General features: G+C 46.7%; 1 protein-coding gene across 2 annotated transcripts in view; it reads left to right on the top strand.

Moving 5' to 3' along the window:
- The window catches only part of LOC147666375 (la-related protein 7-like), a 203,588-nt gene that overhangs the window by 31,946 nt on the left and 151,017 nt on the right, over positions 1-20,625 (top strand). For both annotated transcript variants that reach the window (XM_086949097.1, XM_086949096.1), the window contains exon 6: positions 17,671-17,779. In XM_086949097.1, coding sequence (XP_086805223.1) covers positions 17,671-17,779 — 109 coding nt within the window. The remainder of the gene's footprint in view (positions 1-17,670; positions 17,780-20,625) is intronic.

Genomic DNA, 20,625 nt, shown 5'->3' with positions numbered 1-20,625 from the left:
AAAATCGAGGAATATTAAGCTGCGATCCTGGCACTGGGGGGTTCGGAGGGTTTGTGAGCAGAGGGCTGCCTTTTGCCGCCTGTTCTCTGCAGCCGGTGAAATCCAACCCCGAAAAACTACTTAACATGGTGCCCTGAATCCTTTCTGCAAGCCTGGACGTGGGGCACTGGTTATCAGAGCATGGGGCCCTGAAACTCCATGTGTGCTTGGGCGTGGGGCCCCTGTGGCCGTCCCTGCGAGGCTGGCGCCCACCCGTACTCTGTGATTGGGGCCACAGGACAGGGGGCCCGGTCCTCCTCCTGTGACGGAATATACTGCGGAGGGCCGGGCCAGCTCCCCGCACCAGGCCTCACATTCCTGCTCAAGAACTTTTGCCTATTTTAGTAAAAGAAGGTCTCGGGGGAGAGGGTAAGGGAGAGAGAAATACGATTAAAGAGACGGGAAAAACACGGGAAAAACAACAGGGAGAGAGAGAAACCGAATGGGACTCGGATAAGGGTGCAAAAGGCATAGAAAGAAACAACATGAGAGGCAGAAAGGACAGGACTGTATAGCGCCACGAAGGGAGAACTATGGTTGAGTGGAGCGGGAGAAAACAAAACGCACTTCTCAGAGCTCCATTGGTCTCACATTGTACATCTCCCTCACTAAGACCCCATCAATCACACCACGTACATTTCAGATCTCACCAATCCGCAGCCTGTACATGCCCTTGCACCCGGAATCTTCCTGCCCCACACACAGCATGTGCGTCACAGACCTCCATCATTCGCAGAGTTTATCACTGATGCCACGGGTCACAGCCTGTACATCTCTCCAGTGCTTCTCTTGTACAAGAGTACGCAGGGCCCAAAGCTGTGCTCACGGAGCCCTCGGCTGGCGTCATTGAACGTCTGGGTGCCAGAACCAAGGCTTTTTAGTCTTGAATTCACCTCAACCCTCTTTCTTAACCAGGCACTCCCGCCTCTTTATCTCACTCTTGAATGTTCTTTTTGACCCCTGCCTTCCATCTTTGTCACTGTTTTCCAAGCATTCTCTTCTTCCCCCTTTTGTTTTTCTTTCTCTTGCTATTATCTTCGTCTGTTGAGGAAAAATAAGTCCCTGTCTCCAAATATGAGTGCCAATGGGTACCAAAATGCAACCTCAGACCAAATCCAGAGGCAAATGTATGAATGAGGCAATTCTCAGAGCATTGAATAGACCTTTTAATCTGAGGAATACTATGCCATATTTACCTCCGTAACGGGCCATGTTGGTCTGTTGGGGATATTAATGGAGCCCAGTGTGGCGGGACGTTCATGAATGTGCTGGGTCTATGGGGCAATATTATGCATGTAAATGATGGCCATAAGATCCATAGATGTGAACACTCAGGGAGTTTGGAATTAACTCTATCTCCCAGCCTCGCAGACGGAAACATGAATGTGTGTGTGTGTGTGTGTGTGTGTGTGTCTGTGTGAGCGTGCCTGGGCGTGTGTGTGCATCTGTGTATGTGTACATGCCTGTGTGTGGTTGCCTTTGTATGTGAATGCATGTCTGTGTGTGTGCGCGTGCCGGGGTGTGCGCATCTGAGTATGTGCGCCTGTGTGTATGTTTGTGCATCTGTGTGGGTGCGTGCCTGGGCGCAAGTGCGTATCAGTGTGTGCATCTGTGTGTGTGTGTGTGCGCGTGCCTGGTCGTGTGTGCGCATCTGTGTGTGTGTGTACATCTGTGTGTGTGTGTGCATCTCTGTGTGTGTGCGCGCGTGCCTGGGCGTGTGTGCGCAACTGTGTATGTGTGTTTGCCTCTGTGTGTGTGTTAGCCTGTGTATGTAAAAGCATTTGTGCGTGAGTGTGTGTGCCTGTGGGTGTGTGCGTGTCCAGGGCAATGCAATCCTTCACTTCTTTCAAGATTAACATAAAAATGAATGTTCTGTTTGTACCACATGTGCCGTTGTCAGAATGAAATGACTGCGGATGTGGCCAGGCCTCGCCTCCACATAGGGTTCTGATTAGGTCTTTCCCGCCAGCCTGACGTGTTTTTACAGTTAGGCGGAGCTCGCTTTCTTGCCGGGCCTGGGCTCCCGCGGCGTTGAATATGTGCAGTGTTATCTAGGAGTCTCCCCATATCCTGTAAAGTGAGTAAAGCGGGGTGCAGTAGTGTTGGGGTGCAGAGAGAGTGGAGGACGAATAGAAGAACTTTGAGTTAGAAGTTTTAGGTAATTCACAGAAATATTCACATACATTTTCCCTTCTCTCCCTCTCCGATTCCCTGCCTCCTGGCTGCGCTTGCTTCCCTGCCCCCTGGCTGTGCTTGCTTCCCTGCCCCCTGGCTTTGCTTGCTTCCCTGCCCCCTGGCTTTGCTTGCTTCCCTGCCCCCTGGCTGTGCTTGCTTCCCTGCCCCCTGGCTGTGCTTGCTTCCCTGCCCCCTGGCTGTGCTTGCTTCCCTGCCCCCTGGCTGTGCTTGCTTCCCTGCCCCCTGGCTGTGCTTGCTTCCCTGCCCCCTGGCTGTGCTTGCTTCCCTGCCCCCTGGCTGTGCTTGCTTCCCGGCCCCCTGGCTGTGCTTGCTTCCCGGCCCCCTGGCTGTGCTTGCTTCCCGGCCCCCTGGCTGTGCTTGCTTCCCGGCCCCCTGGCTGTGCTTGCTTCCCGGCCCCCTGGCTGTGCTTGCTTCCCTGCCCCCTGGCTGTGCTTGCTTCCCTGCCCCCTGGCTGTGCTTGTTTCCCTGCCCCCTGGCTGTGCTTGCTTCCCTGGCTGTGCTTGCTTCCCTGGCTGTGCTTGCTTCCCTGGCTGTGCTTGCTTCCCTGCACCCTGGCTGTGCTTGCTTCCCTGGCTGTGCTTGCTTCCCTGGCTGTGCTTGCTCCCCTGGCTGTGCTTGCTCCCCTGGCTGTGCTTGCTCCCCTGGCTGTGCTTGCTCCCCTGGCTGTGCTTGCTCCCCTGGCTGTGCTTGCTCCCCTGGCTGTGCTTGCTCCCCTGGCTGTGCTTGCTCCCCTGCCCCCTGGCTGTGCTTGCTCCCCTGGCTGTGCTTGCTCCCCTGGCTGTGCTTGCTCCCCTGGCTGTGCTTGCTTTCCTGCCCCCTCGCTGTGCTTGCTCTCCTGTGTGTGTGGCTCTGTGTGTGGCTCTGTGTGTGGCTCTGTGTGTGGCTCTGTGTGTGGCTCTGTGTGTGGCTCTGTGTGTGGCGGGGGGGCTCTGTGGGTGTGTGTGTGGGGGGCTCTGTGGGTGTGTGTGTGGGGGGCTCTGTGGGTGTGGGGGGCTCTGTGGGTGTGGGGGGCTCTGTGGGTGTGTGGGGCTCTGTGGGTGTGTGTGTGTGGGGCTCTGTGGGTGTGGGGGGCTCTGTGGGTGTGGGGGGCTCTGTGGGTGTGGGGGGCTCTGTGGGTGTGTGTGTGTGGGGCTCTGTGGGTGGGTGTGTGTGGGGCTCTGTGGGTGGGTGTGTGTGGGGCTCTGTGGGTGGCTCTGTATGTGTGTGTGGGTGGCTTTGTGTGGGTGGCTCTGTGTGGGTGTAAATGCAATAGGTCATGCATTTGCGAGCGATTAACCTATTGGCATTGTAAATTACACTGACATTTATTTAACGATCAAGCTATTGGCAATGTTAATGACAATGCCATTTATTTAAGATAAAAAAAAAATGTCATGAGCAATGCCAATAGCTCTACCTTTAATAATGCCGAGACCATTGCATTGTAAATGCTTGTTATATAGTACTGTCATTGAGCAAGAGTGGATGGTCCCACATCATGTGGAGGGTCGGTGGTCACAGTCTTTTGTCCAATGATCACTGAACTTGTAGGTGGGGTAAAGCTCATTGGGTGATGGTGTTGTCTGCATTGAGGCAGAGGGGCTTCATTAGTTGAGATAAGAATTGTAGTGGCATAATAGATATAGACGCAGTTGTGATACACTATGTATGTATGTATGTAGATATGTATTGTTATTTCATATAGCGCAAACCTTTCTAAGAAGCAGCGGAGCTTTGTACATTACAAGAGGGAGGTTGGGAGATAATGCATATCAAGTGGTTGTAAGAAATTGGGCTACTGGTTGATTGGGGTGTGTGCCCTGGTCAAGCAGCAATCCCATTCCTCGTCAGGGTGAGGCACATTTAACTTATTAACTTGTGCTCAAACCTCTGGTAGCTTGGCGCAGAGCACTCAGGATTAATTAATGTGTAATTTATCCAACACTTCAAACTGTAATAATGTGAAAAACACCACACAAAAAGAACCCCACACCAAGTTAGAAAAATAGTATTGTTTTTAATAATTGAAACCAGTCCAAAACGACAAAACTCCAATGCGCCAATTGTGGATATCTGGTCGCTCAGAGCACAACAAAGTAACAAGTTCAGGCTGGCTGCAGTGGAACGCAGGCCGGCTACTGGGTCCCAGCGTGGCCTGCTGAAGAGTACCTTACATCCTGGTTTGCAGAACATTATAAGTATCTGCATCAAAGATGTGCCATGCAGCCAAAACATTGCTTCCGTTCCGAGATGTGGCAAGGCTGCGGTGCTAGTGCCTGTGTCATCGTCAAGGACACCATCAATGGGTTTTGCAGTGCGAAGTCCAGCTTCAAGGATACGTTGCGCAGTCGAGGCTATGTGGAGGTTCGGAGGAGCTCCAGTGCGGGGTCCAGCTTTGCCGCTGAGGCTCCATCAACAAGTTATGTGAGGGCCTGCACCTAGGATGCACCGCGCAATGATGGTTCTGATGAGGCTGTGATGCAGGTCTTTGCTGCAGGGTGATCCATGCAGCAGCAGCGATGTGTTGCTTCTGCTCAGGGTTGTGGGGCCCAGCTGATGAGATGGGTTGGTTTCACTTGATCCACTGTGGCTGAAATAGCACCTTAGGTCCCCTTCCAATGGTCCAGGACTGGGGTGGCACCACTTGTCAGGGTAGACTCACAGATAGCAGAGTCCACGTGCTGGAGTCAAGATTGTTGGAGCCTTCTATCCCTGAGGCTCAATTCTGGAGGCTAGCCAGCTAGCCGTTGGAGTCACTCTGTGGTCCTGGATTCAATAGATGCAGGTCCAGTTCTTCTCATGCAGGCAAGAGGGCAGCAGGTCAGTGCAGCATTCCAGCAGAATGGCATTCTGCTCAGCAGTCCTTCCTGGAAGAGTATCCACAGGTCTAGAAGTGAACTGAAGAGTTGGTGTTTGAGGTCCAATATTTATATCTGGTACCCTTGCTCTGGAAGGTATGAGGAGCTTCTAGAAGTTTCTCTTTGAAGTCCCCAGGCATCCTGCCTTCCCTGTCCTGGCTCCAGACTAAATATAGGCAGCCCTTTGTGTAGAGGTAGGACACAGCCAGTTCAAGTGTAAGTAGAGCTGTGCCCAGCTCTGCCCTCCAATCCTGCAAGTGATGCCCATCCAGGCACACCTAAGCTCTCCATTGTGTGTGACTGTCTAGGATGAGTACACAAAGCCCAATGGGCAACTACTCCTAGTCATGTGACGTAGAGACAGGCAGCAGGTTCCATATGACCCAAGCGAAGTTAAGGGACCCAGATGTGGCGATTTCGCTCTCGGCTGGGTCCTCCCTTCTGGGGTTGTGGTGAGCACCAACCTTGGCATGCAGCGTGTCCTCTGCAGACAGGGGCAGGCTGATCTGATGTGACGTCACAGGGGAATATCTGGTCGCCAAAGCAACGCTGGGGTCCACGCTAGAAGCCTTCCCTCAGCACTTCGATGTCAGATAAAACAAAGAGATGGCGCCTATCGGCATAGCTTGAAATTGCAGGTCCGCACGCTCTGGACCTTCGTAGAGGGAAGCACCCGATCTTGTTGAAGCAAAGTATTTGATAACCCTGAGACTTCAAGAACAGGGGGCAAGCCAACAGACCCTTGGAGAACACATGCAGACAAACACAGCCAAAGGTAGTAGGCAGCAGGCCAGCACAACAAGGCAGATAACAAAGTTGCAGTCCCTCCTACAGTACCGTAAGCAGCAGGCCAACACAGCAGAGTAGTTAGCACAGTGGTAGTCTCGCCTGGCTGCACAGCAATCCTTCTGAAAATGTGCAGATTTAGGTACAGGGGTATCTGGTTAAAGGTCCAGCACGTGTCCAATTAGATTGGGTCAGAGACCCAGTACTTATACCCAAAAGTGTAGGTGACATTAAAGGTTGGCCTTTGAAGTGCACAGACCGCCTTTCCGCCCAGTCTTGTCTGCCAGGCTAACCCTGGTAGGTTAATCAGTGCTTGGTGTGAGGGCAGAGAAAACACTAAGAGATGATGGACCGAGCGCTGAAAGTTTTCAGACACTCACCCCCAGTCACAGATCTGCGTTGAATCCATCATCGTTCTTTAGCTCACTTCTAAACCTCAGTTCAGATCCAGCTATATGCAAATCAGTCTTGACCCTGTGCCTCACAGGAACAGTCCAACCTAATCTGCCAAGCCAGGTCTTCCCTGAACCGGAAACAAGCATCCTGGGACCGGTTTCTGCGTAACACCCTTCATCATTGTGTGAGGGAAGGACACTACCTATTAAAGTGTGTCAGTCCCTCCCCTTCCCTCTGCCTATATGTATACAAATGAATGCAGATGCATCTGAGTGACCTGTGTCTGTCTAGAGGGAATGCACAAAGTGTAGCTGTCACCCAAACCCAGATGTGTATTGGAGACAGGCAGTAGTTGCGCAAAGAGCTAAGAGCGGAGAAATGCCCACTTTGTTAAATTGGCACTTCCAAATAAGTAATGCAAAATCCAACTTTACCAGTAAAGACTGTGTTCGAGGCATGTGGGCTGCTGAATTCATATCTGTGCATAGATCGCCGCCTAGTGTTGGGTCCGGATGATTGCATGTTGTTGTCCTGGAAGAGTCTTCGAAGTATCATGAGATAGGTGGCTCCTCCCTTGAACTACAGTGCGCATGGGCATCCTCTCGACAACACCGTCTTCGGACCAAATGTCGTCGATCCAAAGGTGGTTAAGCAAAAGGTCCACGAACCGAAGGCCGTAGTCCCAACACAACCTTCGAAGCCAAAGACCGTCGAGTCGACATCGAAGACAAAACCTGTCGAGTCGAGCTCGAAGCCAAAAGCAGTCGAGTCCACCTCGCGGCCCAAACACGTCGATCCGACGCCAAAACAAAAGCACGTCGAATAAACCTCTAAGCCAAAGCCTCGAATATCGACAAAGGGAAAAACACTGTCGACGAAAGTAAAAGGCCGACGCCCAAGAGTAACGTCGAACCGAAAGTGAAACCTACTATGGACAAAAACAAATCGGTCGAGCCAAAGCCCCTCGAACCGAAAAAAGGCATCGAGCCAAAACCACATACACCTAAAAAGACTGTTGAACCAACCAAACCGCTCGGTCCGAAAAAGGTGGTGAAGCCAGCTAAAGACACCCAGCCGACAAAAAGTGTCGAGAAACATCAAAAACCTATCCAACCACTAAAAGCGGTCAAACCCAATAAACCTGCAGACCCAAAATCTGGCAAACCAAAGGCTACAGCACCAAAGGCAAAGACTGTGGAGGAAGAGCTTATTCACCCAGACCCCTCCACAGAGGACCAGTCAAAGCTGTATATTGACCCAGCAACTGGCAAAGTGACTGTGTACACAAAAAAGAAAAGGCCTCTGCCAATAGCAGACTTTCCTAGAATACCACTCAAAAAGAAACAAGACTGTGCTACCTCTCCTATCCTTTTTTAACCTATCAGTACAGCCATGCCTACAACCCCATATGCCCCAGCATCACCTGACTACAATCCAGATGAAGATCAGGATGCAGATGTGGGGTTTGGTTATCCACAAAACCCAACTGGAGACCCCAACCTACAGCCAAGGGGTGCAGGAGGAGAGCCAGATAATGAGGGGACTCTGCCCATTACGAAACCAGCAGTTTACCCAACTAAGTCATCATCCACTGAAGATTCAGTGGCCTTTAATTCTCTACTTGATAGAGCAGCTACCTACCATAACGTAGATTTGCACTCTGATGCTATTGAAGAAGACTTTCTCTTTGATACACTCACAACATCTGAGAGACATGTGAAAACACTCCCCATGTTAAAGGGCGTCTTAAAACATGCACATGACATTTTTAAAAATACTGCTAGGGCACGGGTCATTAACCATAGAATTGAAAAGAAATATAGGGCTGCACCTATAGATCCTACATACATAAAAGGGCAGCTACCCCTGGACTCCCTAGTGGTGTCCAACGCACGTAAGAGGGCTAACTCCCAGACTACCGGAGAGGCTGCTCCTCCAGACAGAGTCAAAAATATTTGAGGCATCAGGCAAAAGAGTAGCAGCTCAAGCAGCAAACTCTTGGAGAATCGCCAATACACAGGCCTTGCTGGCCAGATATGACAGGGCGTATTATGACAGCTTTGAAGAAATTCTCCAACACTTACCTGACCCTTATAAACAGCAGGCAGATGAACTGATACAAGAAGGGAAGCTCATCACCAATGCCTCAATTAAATGGGCCCTAGACGCGGCTGATAGAGCTGCCAGATCCATCAATACAAGCGTGCTGCTAAGGCGCCACGCATGGCTTCGCATATCCGGTTTTAAGAATGAAGTCAAATCCACTATTCTTAATCAGCCCGTAAACCCCGACTTTTTATTTGGTCCAGCAGTTGACTCAATTCTGGACAAAATGAAAAAGGATGCGTAAACAGCGAAGTCCATGGGAGCTCTCCAGTCCCAACAACACCGGGGCTCCTTTTGTCGCTCCAATTATAGAGGAGGAGCCCGAATTAATGCATCACAGCAATCCTCCACCTACAAAACTAACACGCAATCCACGTACAACAAAAACACCAACAGGGGTGGATACAGGGGCAATAACACCAATGGAAGGGGTTGTGGAGGCAATGCAAATAGATCCTCCACTAACACCAAACAGTGACTTCTTGGCACTACCCCCAGGCCATATAACACCGGTCGGGGGAAGACTACAAAAATTTCTGCCAGTCTGGTTAAATATCACTACAGACAAGTGGGTCTGGCAAATTATCCAACATGGCTATTGCATAGCATTGCTACAGCAAGAGGTCGTCAGTATGCTGCAAAAGGGGGCCATAGAACCAGTCCCACCACAACATCAAGGAACAGGAGTATACTCCCTATACTTCCTTATTCCAAAGAAAGACGGGTCTCTAAGACCAATATTGGACCTCAGGCCCCTCAACCTGTACATTTTGTCAGAGCATTTTCATATGCTCACTCTTCAACAAGTCTTACCATTGCTTCGCCACGGAGACTTCCTGGCAACTCTAGACCTCAAGGACGCATACTTTCATATACCAATACACCCTGCTCACAGAAAGTATCTAAGGTTCACCATTCAAGAACAGCACTACCAGTTCAAAGTCCTACCATTTGTTGTCACAACAGCTCCACGAGTGTTCACCAAATGCCTAGCTACAGTGGCGGCACATCTCAGGAGGCAACACATCCATGTGTACCCATATCTGGACGATTGGCTAATACACGCGCCATCAGCCTAGCAATGTGCCAACCACATGTCAAAAACCATCCATCTCCTGCACAGTTTGGGCTTCTCGTTGAACTACCCAAAATCGCATTTGCCACCCTCCCACGTCCAACAGTACCTGGGGGCAACAATAAATACACTGGCAGCAAAAGCATATCCCAACGCAACGCGGATCAACGGAATGCAAACACTGATCCAAAGGTTCAGACCTCAACACTCATTACCAGCTAGAGTGTTTATGCAACTAATAGGCATGATGGCCTCGTGCATATTCATAGTCCCTCGTGCCTGGCTACATATGCGTCCGCTCCAAGAGTGCCTAGCAAGGCAGTGGAATCAGGCTCAGGGGCAATTACAGGACCTAGTGTTGGTAACCAGTTGTGCATACAACTCTCTGCATTGGTGGGATCCACAAAACCTTTGCAAAGGACGACTGTTCCAAGAGCCAGTCCCACAAATAGTGTTAACCGCAGACGCATCCCTACTAGGGTGGGGAGCCCATGTCCTAAATTACACAGTCCAGGGACTCTGGACTGTACAACAAAAGAAGATGCACATAAACCTTCTGGAGTTGATGGCAATCTTTCTAGCCCTAAAAGCGTTCAAGACACACTTATGCAACAAAACTGTGTTGATCCGGATGGACAACATGACAGCTATGTATTATATTCAAAAACAGGGAGGAACACACTCACCACAGCTGTCACACCTAGCTCAAGCAATGTGGAAATGGGCCATTCAGAGGAACATGTTTCTCATGGCCCGGCAAGGACAATCAAGTAGCCGACCTGCTCAGCAGGCACAGTCAACAAATGCACGAATGGGAGATTCACCCCAAAGTGCTCCAACCATTCTTCCGGAAGTGGGGACACCCGGAGATAGATCTGCTTGCCACAAGCGAAAACGCAAAATGCCAGTACTTTGCCGCCAGGTTCCCACATCCACAGTCGCAAGGCAATGCGATATGAAATGAACTGGTCAGGCAAATTTGTGTACGCTTTTCCCCCAGCTCCATTAATACCGCTAGTGGCACGCAAACTACGTCAACATTCACTGACGCTAATCCTAGTTGCTTCCACATGGGCGAGGCAACCATGGTACACAACGTTCCTAGAACTGTCAGTGGTGCCTCATCAAAGACTGAGACTCACACCCAATCTCCTAACTCCGAGCCATGGAGAAATCCAACATCCAGATCTGCAACAGCTGAACCTGGCGATCTGGCTCCTGAAATCCTAGAGTTTTGATACCTAAACTTGCCTCCAGACTGTATGAACATTATCAAGGAGGCAAGAAAACCCACTACCAGGGCATGCTATGCAGCTAAGTGGAAACGTTTCGTCATTTACTGCAGTAACAATGATATAAACCCACTTGATGCTTCAACTCAAAACACCATTTGCTATCTCTTGCACCTACAACGCTGCAATTTAGCCTATTCATCCATCAGATACATTTAGCTGCGTTAGCAGCATATCTTCAAAACAGGCAACACCTTTCACTATTTAGGGTGCCAGCAATTAAGGCGTTTATGAAAGGACTCAAACGCGTAATTCCTCCAAGACACCCACCTTCACCAGTCTGGAATCTGAACATTGTTTTAACCACCTTTTGAACCACTACACTCATGCGAAATACAATTTCTGTCTTGGAAGGTGGCTTTCCTTATTGCCATTACTTCACTTCGAAGAGTTAGCGAGCTGCAAGCCCTAACTATTTAACCCCTTCCATGCTCATGACGACCTCAGCTCGTCATGAGGCACAGTGGAGCTGTGCTGATGACGAGCTGAGCTCGTCATGAACAATGGGGAATCTCAAGTAACAGCACAGGAGGGGAAAATGCACAGCAGCGATGTGGTTAAGAGACATTCATCCAAATACATGCAAATAGAGTAGTTCTCAGAACAAACCATAAATTCATGCCAAAGGTGGGATCCCATTTCCACATAAATCAAACCATCGAACTGCCAGTGTTCTTTCAAAATCCACAGACAGTAGCTGAAAGGGCCTTGCATACTCTAGATGTCAAAAGAGCTCTGCTATACTATATAGACAGGACTAAGGCATTTCGAAAAACAAAACAGTTGTTTGTTGCTTTCTCACCGCAACACAAAGGCAACCCTATTTCAAAATCAGGTATAGCCAGATGGATCGTTAAATGCATCCAAATATGTTATTTAAAAGCCAAACGCACCTTAACAGTTCCCCCAGGGCGCATTCCACACGCAAGCTAGGGGCATCCATGGCTTTCCTGGGTAATATTCCTTTACACAAAAATTGTAAAGCAGTTACATAAACAACCACACATACATTTACAAAACACTATTGTGTAGATGTACATTCAAAACAGCAAGCTGCTGTAGGACAGGCTGTTCTCAAACCTCTTTTCCAGACTGCTGCGACTGACGCAGGTAGCCACCGCTAAGGGAGATACTGCTATACATTCTATGCACAGATATGAATTCAGCAGCCCACATGCCTCGAACGGAATATGCTACTTACCAGTATGCATCTGTTCTTGGCATGTAGGGCTGCTGACATTCATATCGCCCACCCACCTCCCCGGTGCCTGTCGCAGCCGCAGCATTCACTCTTCGCATGGTCATCTCTTACTGTATTACACTCCATCTCTGCCACAATGGCAAAAAACTATCTGAGGATGGAGAGGATGCCCATGCGCACTGTAGTCCAAGGTAGGAGCCACCTATCTCGTGATACTTCGAAGACTCTTCCAGGACAACAACATGCAATCATCCGGACCCAACACTAGGTGGCGATCTATGCACATATATGAATGTCAGCAGCCCTACATGCCAAGAACAGATGCATACTGGTAAGTAGCATATTCCTTTTTATTTCCAATCCAAAGATATGACACATAAAGCAGCTACTCCTGTAATCAGGAATTACAGCTTGAAAGTGCATTTAAGCAATTCCCAATTTCACCTGTGCGAGTAGCAGGCCTCACAGTAGTGAAAAACGAGATATGCTGTTTGTCACTACAAGGCCATGCAAAACATACAGGTGAATGTCCTACCTTTTATTTACATGGCACCCTACCCTTCAGGTTACTTAGGGCCTACCTTGGGGGCGGGGGTGACTTATATGCATTGATAGAGAAGCTTAAGGCTTGGCAAGTAGTTTTAAATGCCAAGTCGAAGTGGAAGTAAACTGCACACACGTGCCATGCAATGGCAGACTGAGACCTTTGAAATACAGGCCTTGGGTATATGGTACACCACTTTACAAAGGACTTAAACCAGTAAATCAAATAAGCCAATTACCTATACACCAGGGTCATGTTCAGGGATAAGCACGTGCACTTTAGCTCTGGTTAGCAGTGGTAAAGTGCTCAGAGTCCTAAGGCCAGCAAAAAAAAAAAAATCAGCAAAAGGAGTAAGAGTAAGGCAATAAGTTTGGGGTGACCTTTCAGTGAAGGGCCATTTTCTAAAGTTTTACAATCTGGGCAGCCCCACTAGTAACATTTAATTTACAGGTCCTGGGCACAGGTAGCACCACCTTGATAGGGACCTACAAATAAATTCATTATGCCAATTGGGTATAAGCCAATTGTACCATGTTTCAAGGGGAGAGCACAAGCACTTGAACACTGGTTAGCAGTGGTAAAGAGAGCAGAATTCTAAATCTAACAAAAACTGAGTCAAAAACAGGAGAGTTGAAGCTATAACCTTAAAGGGTAAACCATGCCAAGGATGCCAGGTCTAACAGTGGGGATTGTGCAAATACATTTTGCATTTTTAGTCAAAGGGAGAAAGGGATTTGACAGGAAACACTTGATGTTGAGCCAAATTTTGAAGCTGAGATTCAAACAAGGATCAACTAGTTCAAAAGTCTGCAGCTCTAATCACCAGGCTACATCTCCACTGTTTGATCCATTGAGGACACTAGTTCCCTTGCCACCTTAAAATTAAAGTTGTACAGTTGGTTCGCTATGAGACATAGCTTAGTAAGCTTCCTTACACAAAAAAGTGTACTAATCTATTGAGACTCGTATTCCGGATAGCGGTAGAGCATGGAGCTTCTTGGCTGTGTTTCCTAAGAAAAATAAAAGTATCTTCTGGTTGGTTTTATGGCCTTCACTGTCAACTGCCTGACTGCTGAACAATCATCCAGGTATGGAAGAAATAGCATTGATTGTTGTTTTAGTGGATTTGACTCTTTCATTTGCTTGGATAAGCTTTAATGGTCTAATTGGTGAATTAGAACAATGGTCTACTGACTGTCTCTAGTTGGACTAGAGCAGGGATACTCGAAGTATGGTCCGGGGGCCGAATGCAGCTTGCAGCCCTCCTGACCTTTAATTGCCGTCCTCTGGTGAACAGCAGCACTGGGCTGCTGTTCGCTTGACAGAGCAGGAACATGCAGAAAGCTATGAAACAAATGGGCATTTTTTATTTGCACGTTAACTAAAGGAACTGTAAAGACTGTGTCCTAGACAAAGTAGCTTTAGGAACATCTTCAGGTTTATATACATCTAGCACTAAATTTGTAAAAACGTGATAAAATCTCTGCAAACTTCAAAAAAGTTTATTTTATTAACCTGAATGAGCGTTTTACCTTAGTCAGATTATATCACTGCATTGAGAAGCGTTTATTATCATTGATCGTTTTCAAACATGATCTTGGAAACATTCATACTGCCCCCATTCTGAAAACAATGCCATTAGTGAACGAAGAGGCAAGTCATTTGTCAGGTGCACCTTGTGTGTATCCTTGGTTGTTGTATGATTGGACCAACATTATAGTTTATTAGATAAAACACAAGAAGATGTTGTACAGCACACATCCTGAATTCATGTCTTTAAATGGACTTTCATATGTGGTAATGAGGACATGGGAGGCAAAGTGAAATTAACCAATTACCTAGGATCACACCATTTTTTCAAGTGGGGAAGGCAGGACTGATACCAGTTTTTCTGGTTCCACATTTGTAATTCAGCCACCAGATGGCTATCTCTTTCCCTCTCACGATTTACATTCGAAGTTAATGCTTTGACTTTAATTCATGGTGCATGAGAATAGAGTGTTGGTGGCAGACAGAAGTCATGTGAAGGCTCGGTTTGTTGTCCATACCATGCATCTGCTTTGCGTCCCCCTACGCCCACCTTTTATCACCCTGACACTCGCATTGCTGGCATTGGTGCGGCCACTAACAGTACTTCACGGCCGTCAGGGAAATGTTTACGAGTACCCATGGTCTAAAGCATGGGTACTCACAAACTTTCTCTTGGATGCCAAATTTACAGTGTGGTTTGTGTCCGAGGGCCGCACCGGGGGGGCGGGGTCAGAGGGGGAGGAGCTAGAGCAACAAAAAAATTCTGACCATGAGGTTGATCACAGGTCCCTGCAGCGGACGCCTTCGTCCACTGAGCCACCAGACCCGACATACACACATCTCTCTCTCTGTCTCTGTCTCTCCCTCTGTCTCCCTCCTTCTCTTTAGCTCTCTCTCCCTGTCTCCCTCTCTCTCCCTCTGTCTCACTCCCTCTCTCTCCCTCTCTGTCTCACTCACTCCCTATGTCTCCCTCTGTCTGCCTCTCTCTCTCCCTCCCTCCCTCTGTCTCCCTCCCTCTGTCTCCGTCCCTCTCCCTCTGTCTCCCTCTCCCTTCCTTTGTCTCCCCCTCCCTTCCTCTGTCCCCCACTGACTCCCTCTGTCTCTCCCTGACTTCCTCTGTCTCCCTCTCTCTGTCTCCCTTCCTCTGTCTCACCCTACCTTCCTCTGTCTCCCCCTCCCTTCCTCTGAATCCCTCTGTCTCCTTCCCTCTCTCTCCCTCCCTCCCTCCCCCTCTCTCTGTCTCTCTCCCTCCCTCCCTCTGTATGTCTCCCTCTGTCCGTCCCCCTCTGCCTCCCTCCCTCTGCCTCCCTCCCTCTGTCTCCCTCTCCCTCCCTCTTTCTCCCTCTCTCTCCCCCTCTCTCGGTCTCCCTCCCTCTGTCTCCATTTGCCTGTCTCCCTCCCTCTAGCTCCTTCCCTCTGTCTCCCTTGGTCTCCCTCCCTCTCTCACTTCTCCCTCCCTCTGTCTCCCTTCTCCCTCTGTCTCCCTTCTCCCTCCGTCTCCTTTCTCCCTCCCTCTGTCTCCCTTCTCCCTCTGTCTCCCTTCTCCCTCTGTCTCCCTTCTCCCTCCGTCTCCCTTCTCCCCCTGTCTCCGTTCTCCCCCTGTCTCCGTTCTCCCTCTGTCTCCCTTCTCCCTCTGTCTGTCTCCCTCCTACTGTCTGTCACCCTCCCTCTGTCTCCCTCTCCCTGTCTCCCTCCGGCTGTCTCCCTCTTTCTGGCTGTCTCCCTCTTTCTGGCTGTCTCCCTCTTTCTGGCTGTCTCCCTCTTTCTGGCTGTCTCCCTCTTTCTGGCTGTCTCCCTCCCACTGCCTGTCACCCTCCCTCTGTCTCCCTCTCTCTCCCACTGTCTGTCTCCCTCCCTCTGTTTGTCTCCCTCTCTGTCTCCCTCCCACTCCCTTTCCCTCTGTCTCCCTCCCTTTTCCTTCCTCCCAGTGCCCCAGCACATATATCTGTGAGGGGCTGCCATTACCATAATTTGCTTAAAAGGGAGCGCCAGCATCTTGTTCATTGCGACGCCGGGACTGAGAAACGTTGCCTGTTTTTAAAACAATGTGGTTTCTAAAGACCCTGCCCTAAGCACTAGCGCTGCTTGTCTGAAGTACCGCAATACTTTGGCACCTTCAATTGCCTACCTGCATTGGACTGAGTGGTCCCAATACTCCTGCATTGCAGGAATCGCCAGCAATAACATAATTACTCAAACCGAAGTGCACCAGCGCTTCAACATGTGCTGACTGCAGGCAAGTTTGGAATGTGTCTACATAACTCAGAAACCTTTTGGATTTGAACACCAGACGGTGTTCCTGGATTCTACACTTGCTGCTCTTGCTAAGCACGTGTTATTTGATGACTGTAATGCAGATAGAACTAACTAGCCAATTTAGCTCGATGGTAGTACTAAGTCAATATAAATATAAAGAAAATAACACAAGTCTTTGGAGCACAATTGACATGGTAAACAAACAAGGTGCCATGTCTGACGAGATGGAAGTTGTCACACACAGTTTGAGAGTAAAGTCATCTGGATATACGCGCTGTCATTAAATAAACACTCGATGACTACATTAGAGACAGCAGGCGAGATAACCATAGGTGGTGTATTTACCTAAAGTATCTATGTAAAACTGTTTTCATTAGCTCATATTTAATAGAACAAGCCCCAGTGTTTGTCTCCTTTTCCTCCCTCCCTCTCCCTTTGTCTCCGTCCCACTATCTCCCTCTGTCACCCTCTTCACCTCACCCTGCGTGTGTCAGCCCGGGCTGAGACAGCCTCCTGGCGCACACAGCCCCACCCGAGCACTTCACAGGTCTTTAGAAAGACCATTTGTATGTTAATGAGGCCTTGCTGTATTTAACCTCTTCTTAGTCCCCTGCAGCTCCACTCGGACTATCATTTGAATCACCCGGCGGCCGGCCTCCACAGAGCAGCAGAGACTCTTAGGCTCGCGCTGCAGCAACCAGCAGTGTTTGAAGACACGATTAAATTTTTTTAAAAAATATACGGGTACGATGTCTGGAAGGTCGGCAGGCCACCAGGGAAGGCTTTCCGGGCCGCTGGCAGCCCGCGGGCCGTACTATGAGTACCCGTGGTCTAGAGACATAGGATAAGTAGTGGAGTATTGTGTCTGAAGTTGCAGTATTAAGGGTAAGTTTGAGGACCTTGCACTGTGGAGCTTACAGGCCTACCTGAAGGTGGAGCTTTTGGTTTTCTTTAGATGGTCAAAGAGTGGTTGTTCGGTGGTCATTGGCCTTGATCTGATTTCTGAACATTTTGTCCCTTATGAAGAGGTTGTCTTCAAAAGTGGTTACTGCTTTTTGGTGTTTTCTTCCTTTGTAATGATAGTTAAGTTAGATGAAGTTGGTGTGCTCTCTTAAAAGAGCCTAACTGAGAGCTTTACAGAAACAGTTTTTTTGTATTTTTGGCTATACCTTGGTAAAGGTAGAAAACTAGTCCTATATGATACTATAATGGCTGTTAGCGACTTGGAAATGCTGAAAAATTAACTTAGATTATATCTAGCTTTTATTTGTTTATAACTGATGTAGAGAAAACAATTTTTACGCCTCCGCTAACCTGTTTAATATTTCATAATTATACATGCACTTGTGGGTATTATTTTCTATCTTATTTGTTGTAATTTAAATGGTGTTTCTTTTTTTTTATTCCATCAGACTTTGAACAATCCACCTGAGGATGCACCAAGGAAACCTGGTGTTTTTCCCAAAACTGTAAAAAATAAGCCTATTCCTGTACTGAACACAAATGACACTGCTGCAACTGGTACGTATCAATCTGGATATTTGGAAAGTCTATACGCTAGTCTATTAAGCATAGATACTGCCCGGCTCGTGAATGCTTTGTTGCTACTTTTGACTGGATGTCCCACCCCAAATAATCCAATGTCTTACAGTTAGTGTTGGATTTTGTGTGTGTATGTATGTATGTATGCATACATTTTAATTGGAAAAACGACAGCACTGGGCAAAAGTGCTACATATTCATCTGTGCAGCAATTGTATCATAGATGTCTAAACATAAATATACTTCACACATATATATTACAAAAAGATATCTTTTTTTATCTCAAGGTTTATAGTTGTTATCAAATTATATTAAAAAGAGGCACATACATACAATATTGGAGTTCTATGTTTGGAAAAACCTTCACAAATCTTTTTCTATATGAATATAACCACACAAAGAAATTAACAAGAATACCATCTGTTTGTAAAGTGATAGGAAATAGTATTTACAAAAATGAAACTAATTGTAACTTCCACATATTCAAAGGAAACACTGGTTATAAGACATGGTTGTCACCAACACGTTTCGGCGTTTAACCTTCCTCAGGGTGTTCCTGCCAGTGGCATACTAAAACAGAAAAGAATCAACTTAGACATATATCCATGACACAAAAGCAAATAGCAGGTTTTTAAAATTACAAATTCAACAGTAAGGCCATTCCACTGCACTCTCACTCAAGTGTACTAACATATCCATTACATGCTCAAACATCACATTCTTCCAATCATGCTTTTATAAAGTGTTTTCCTACTGTGCACTTTCCTAGGCCTCTACGTGTAAATTTCATTCCTGAATTAATGTCTGTAGGGCGACTTATAATCTATTGATGAACAGATTTTACTGTGTGAGTACCTAAAGAATAATTAAACTGGACAGTCTTTATTAACTTACCAAAAAAGTTTTAAGCTTTGATTTATTTTCTTATATCATTCTTTCATTTGTTATATTCAGACAATTCCATATATGGAATGGCTCACCATCTAGACATCTAGGAATTACTGAAAATTATACTGTCATAAGAATAAATTCATCGTAATCCCCCTAAAAACTATAATTACTCTAAACACTAGTGTTGTAGATAACACTTGTTCTGCATCAATGCTTACCTAGCTCATATATATAAGATGGAATTTCAGATGTTCATGTATTCCGGCACCTGTGCCGTATTTACCTTGATTTGACTTGGAGTGGCTGTAACAATATTATGGGAGTGAATTTACTATTAATTCTAATTGCAGAAAGTGCTCTAAACAAAGGGATACAAATTCCAACATGTGGATGGACTAACATGAAGTGCTTACCTCCTAGTTATATCCTAAATTTCTTATAATATGTCAAGGTATCTCCCAATATATCTTTGGTACTTTGAATACTCTCAAGAGGCAAATACCAAGAACCAACTTGATTTATATGATGCAAATTTGATCAAGTACACAGCATGATGAAGCCTATTAAGGAGAAGGTGAAAATGGGAGTTATTAACACCACTTTGCTTGATAAATGTCTAAGCTAGCTACAAATACAAACTGCCAAAGCCAAATAAAGTGATCTCATATGGGCGTGTCCTAATAATGGACTATGAATTACAACGGAGCCAAATGAATTTCGAGCCATATGTGTATATTAACCTTGAAGCGCATCTATATGATGCAGAATAATAATAAGCTTGTAGTCACCCCCTCATATATGAAAGAAATAACACACTCCCAATATGTAAATGTATTCATATGCATTTAAACCAGTTATAAGCGATGCGGAGTGCCACTAAGATGGCGGTATAACTCTCAATATACGGAAAATTCCTAACTCGAATTGATCAATATGTAAACTTTGCCTAAAAATTGGCAATATTCTGCATCAAAAGTAATGCCCGTGTATACATATTCGATTAAAATGCGTATATAAATGGTGCGAACTGCTTACAAACAGATATATGCACCAATTAAAAGGCATATTAGCTTTCCGGTGTGTCGATAGATAAAAGGCCAACCCTTCTTTTCTAAAGAAGACAACGTGCTCAAGCCAAGCACTGTCTAAAAGAAGTATGTGTAGAGTTTTAACAGAAAAGCATCCTAAGAACATTTTAAAGGGCAGCATTAAGGCCAAAATGGTATCAAGGAACGAATTTCTAACTCCCTTTTATTTTGCTCAAAGATGGCAATCTATATTAGACAACGGAGTCGATAGAGAGGTAACTCACCTGTGTCTGACATAACGTCGAACTACGCCTCACCTAATCAAAAATGAAATGGGATCCAAAACGATCCTCGTTTGTTTCTAAAAAGATATACCTATTGTTATGCGACGACGTCACGCGATGACATCATCAAAGTGAGTTGCTTGTCGGCCAAAATGTAAGTAAACATTGCGGCCATCTTGGTAATGCAATATATAGTTTATGTCCAAATTTCTAATAACATAAGACTCGTTACTGAGCTTATGTACGCCAAATATGCGACAAGCAAGGTAATCTCTATTGAGATCTATAAAGATAGATTACGAGGCTATATGAGTCCAGAAACGATTTTCAATCCTATCAGGTCCATTGTCATTATGAAGTGTATACATACATATCTATATCTATATCTATCTATCTATATTTATATATATGTATATATATAGTATGTATAACGATATATACATACACATATGTATATATAACATTAAGATAAATTAAATTATATGGGGTTAAAAGTAGTGCGTACATATTTACTTTTAAAGTAAAGAATTAGAGATGCAAAGGCATGCAATGTAAAGGAACTCCCGATGTAATGACGTGATGTTGAGGCTCTCCTGATTCGAAAGCCACAATGTAATGATTT

The sequence above is a fragment of the Lissotriton vulgaris genome, unplaced genomic scaffold, assembly GCF_964263255.1.
Source record: "Lissotriton vulgaris unplaced genomic scaffold, aLisVul1.2 SCAFFOLD_871, whole genome shotgun sequence".
NCBI classification, from domain to species: Eukaryota; Metazoa; Chordata; class Amphibia; order Caudata; family Salamandridae; genus Lissotriton; species Lissotriton vulgaris.
Note: the sequence above shows the minus strand (reverse complement) of the source record. Positions and strands in the feature narration are given on the sequence as shown.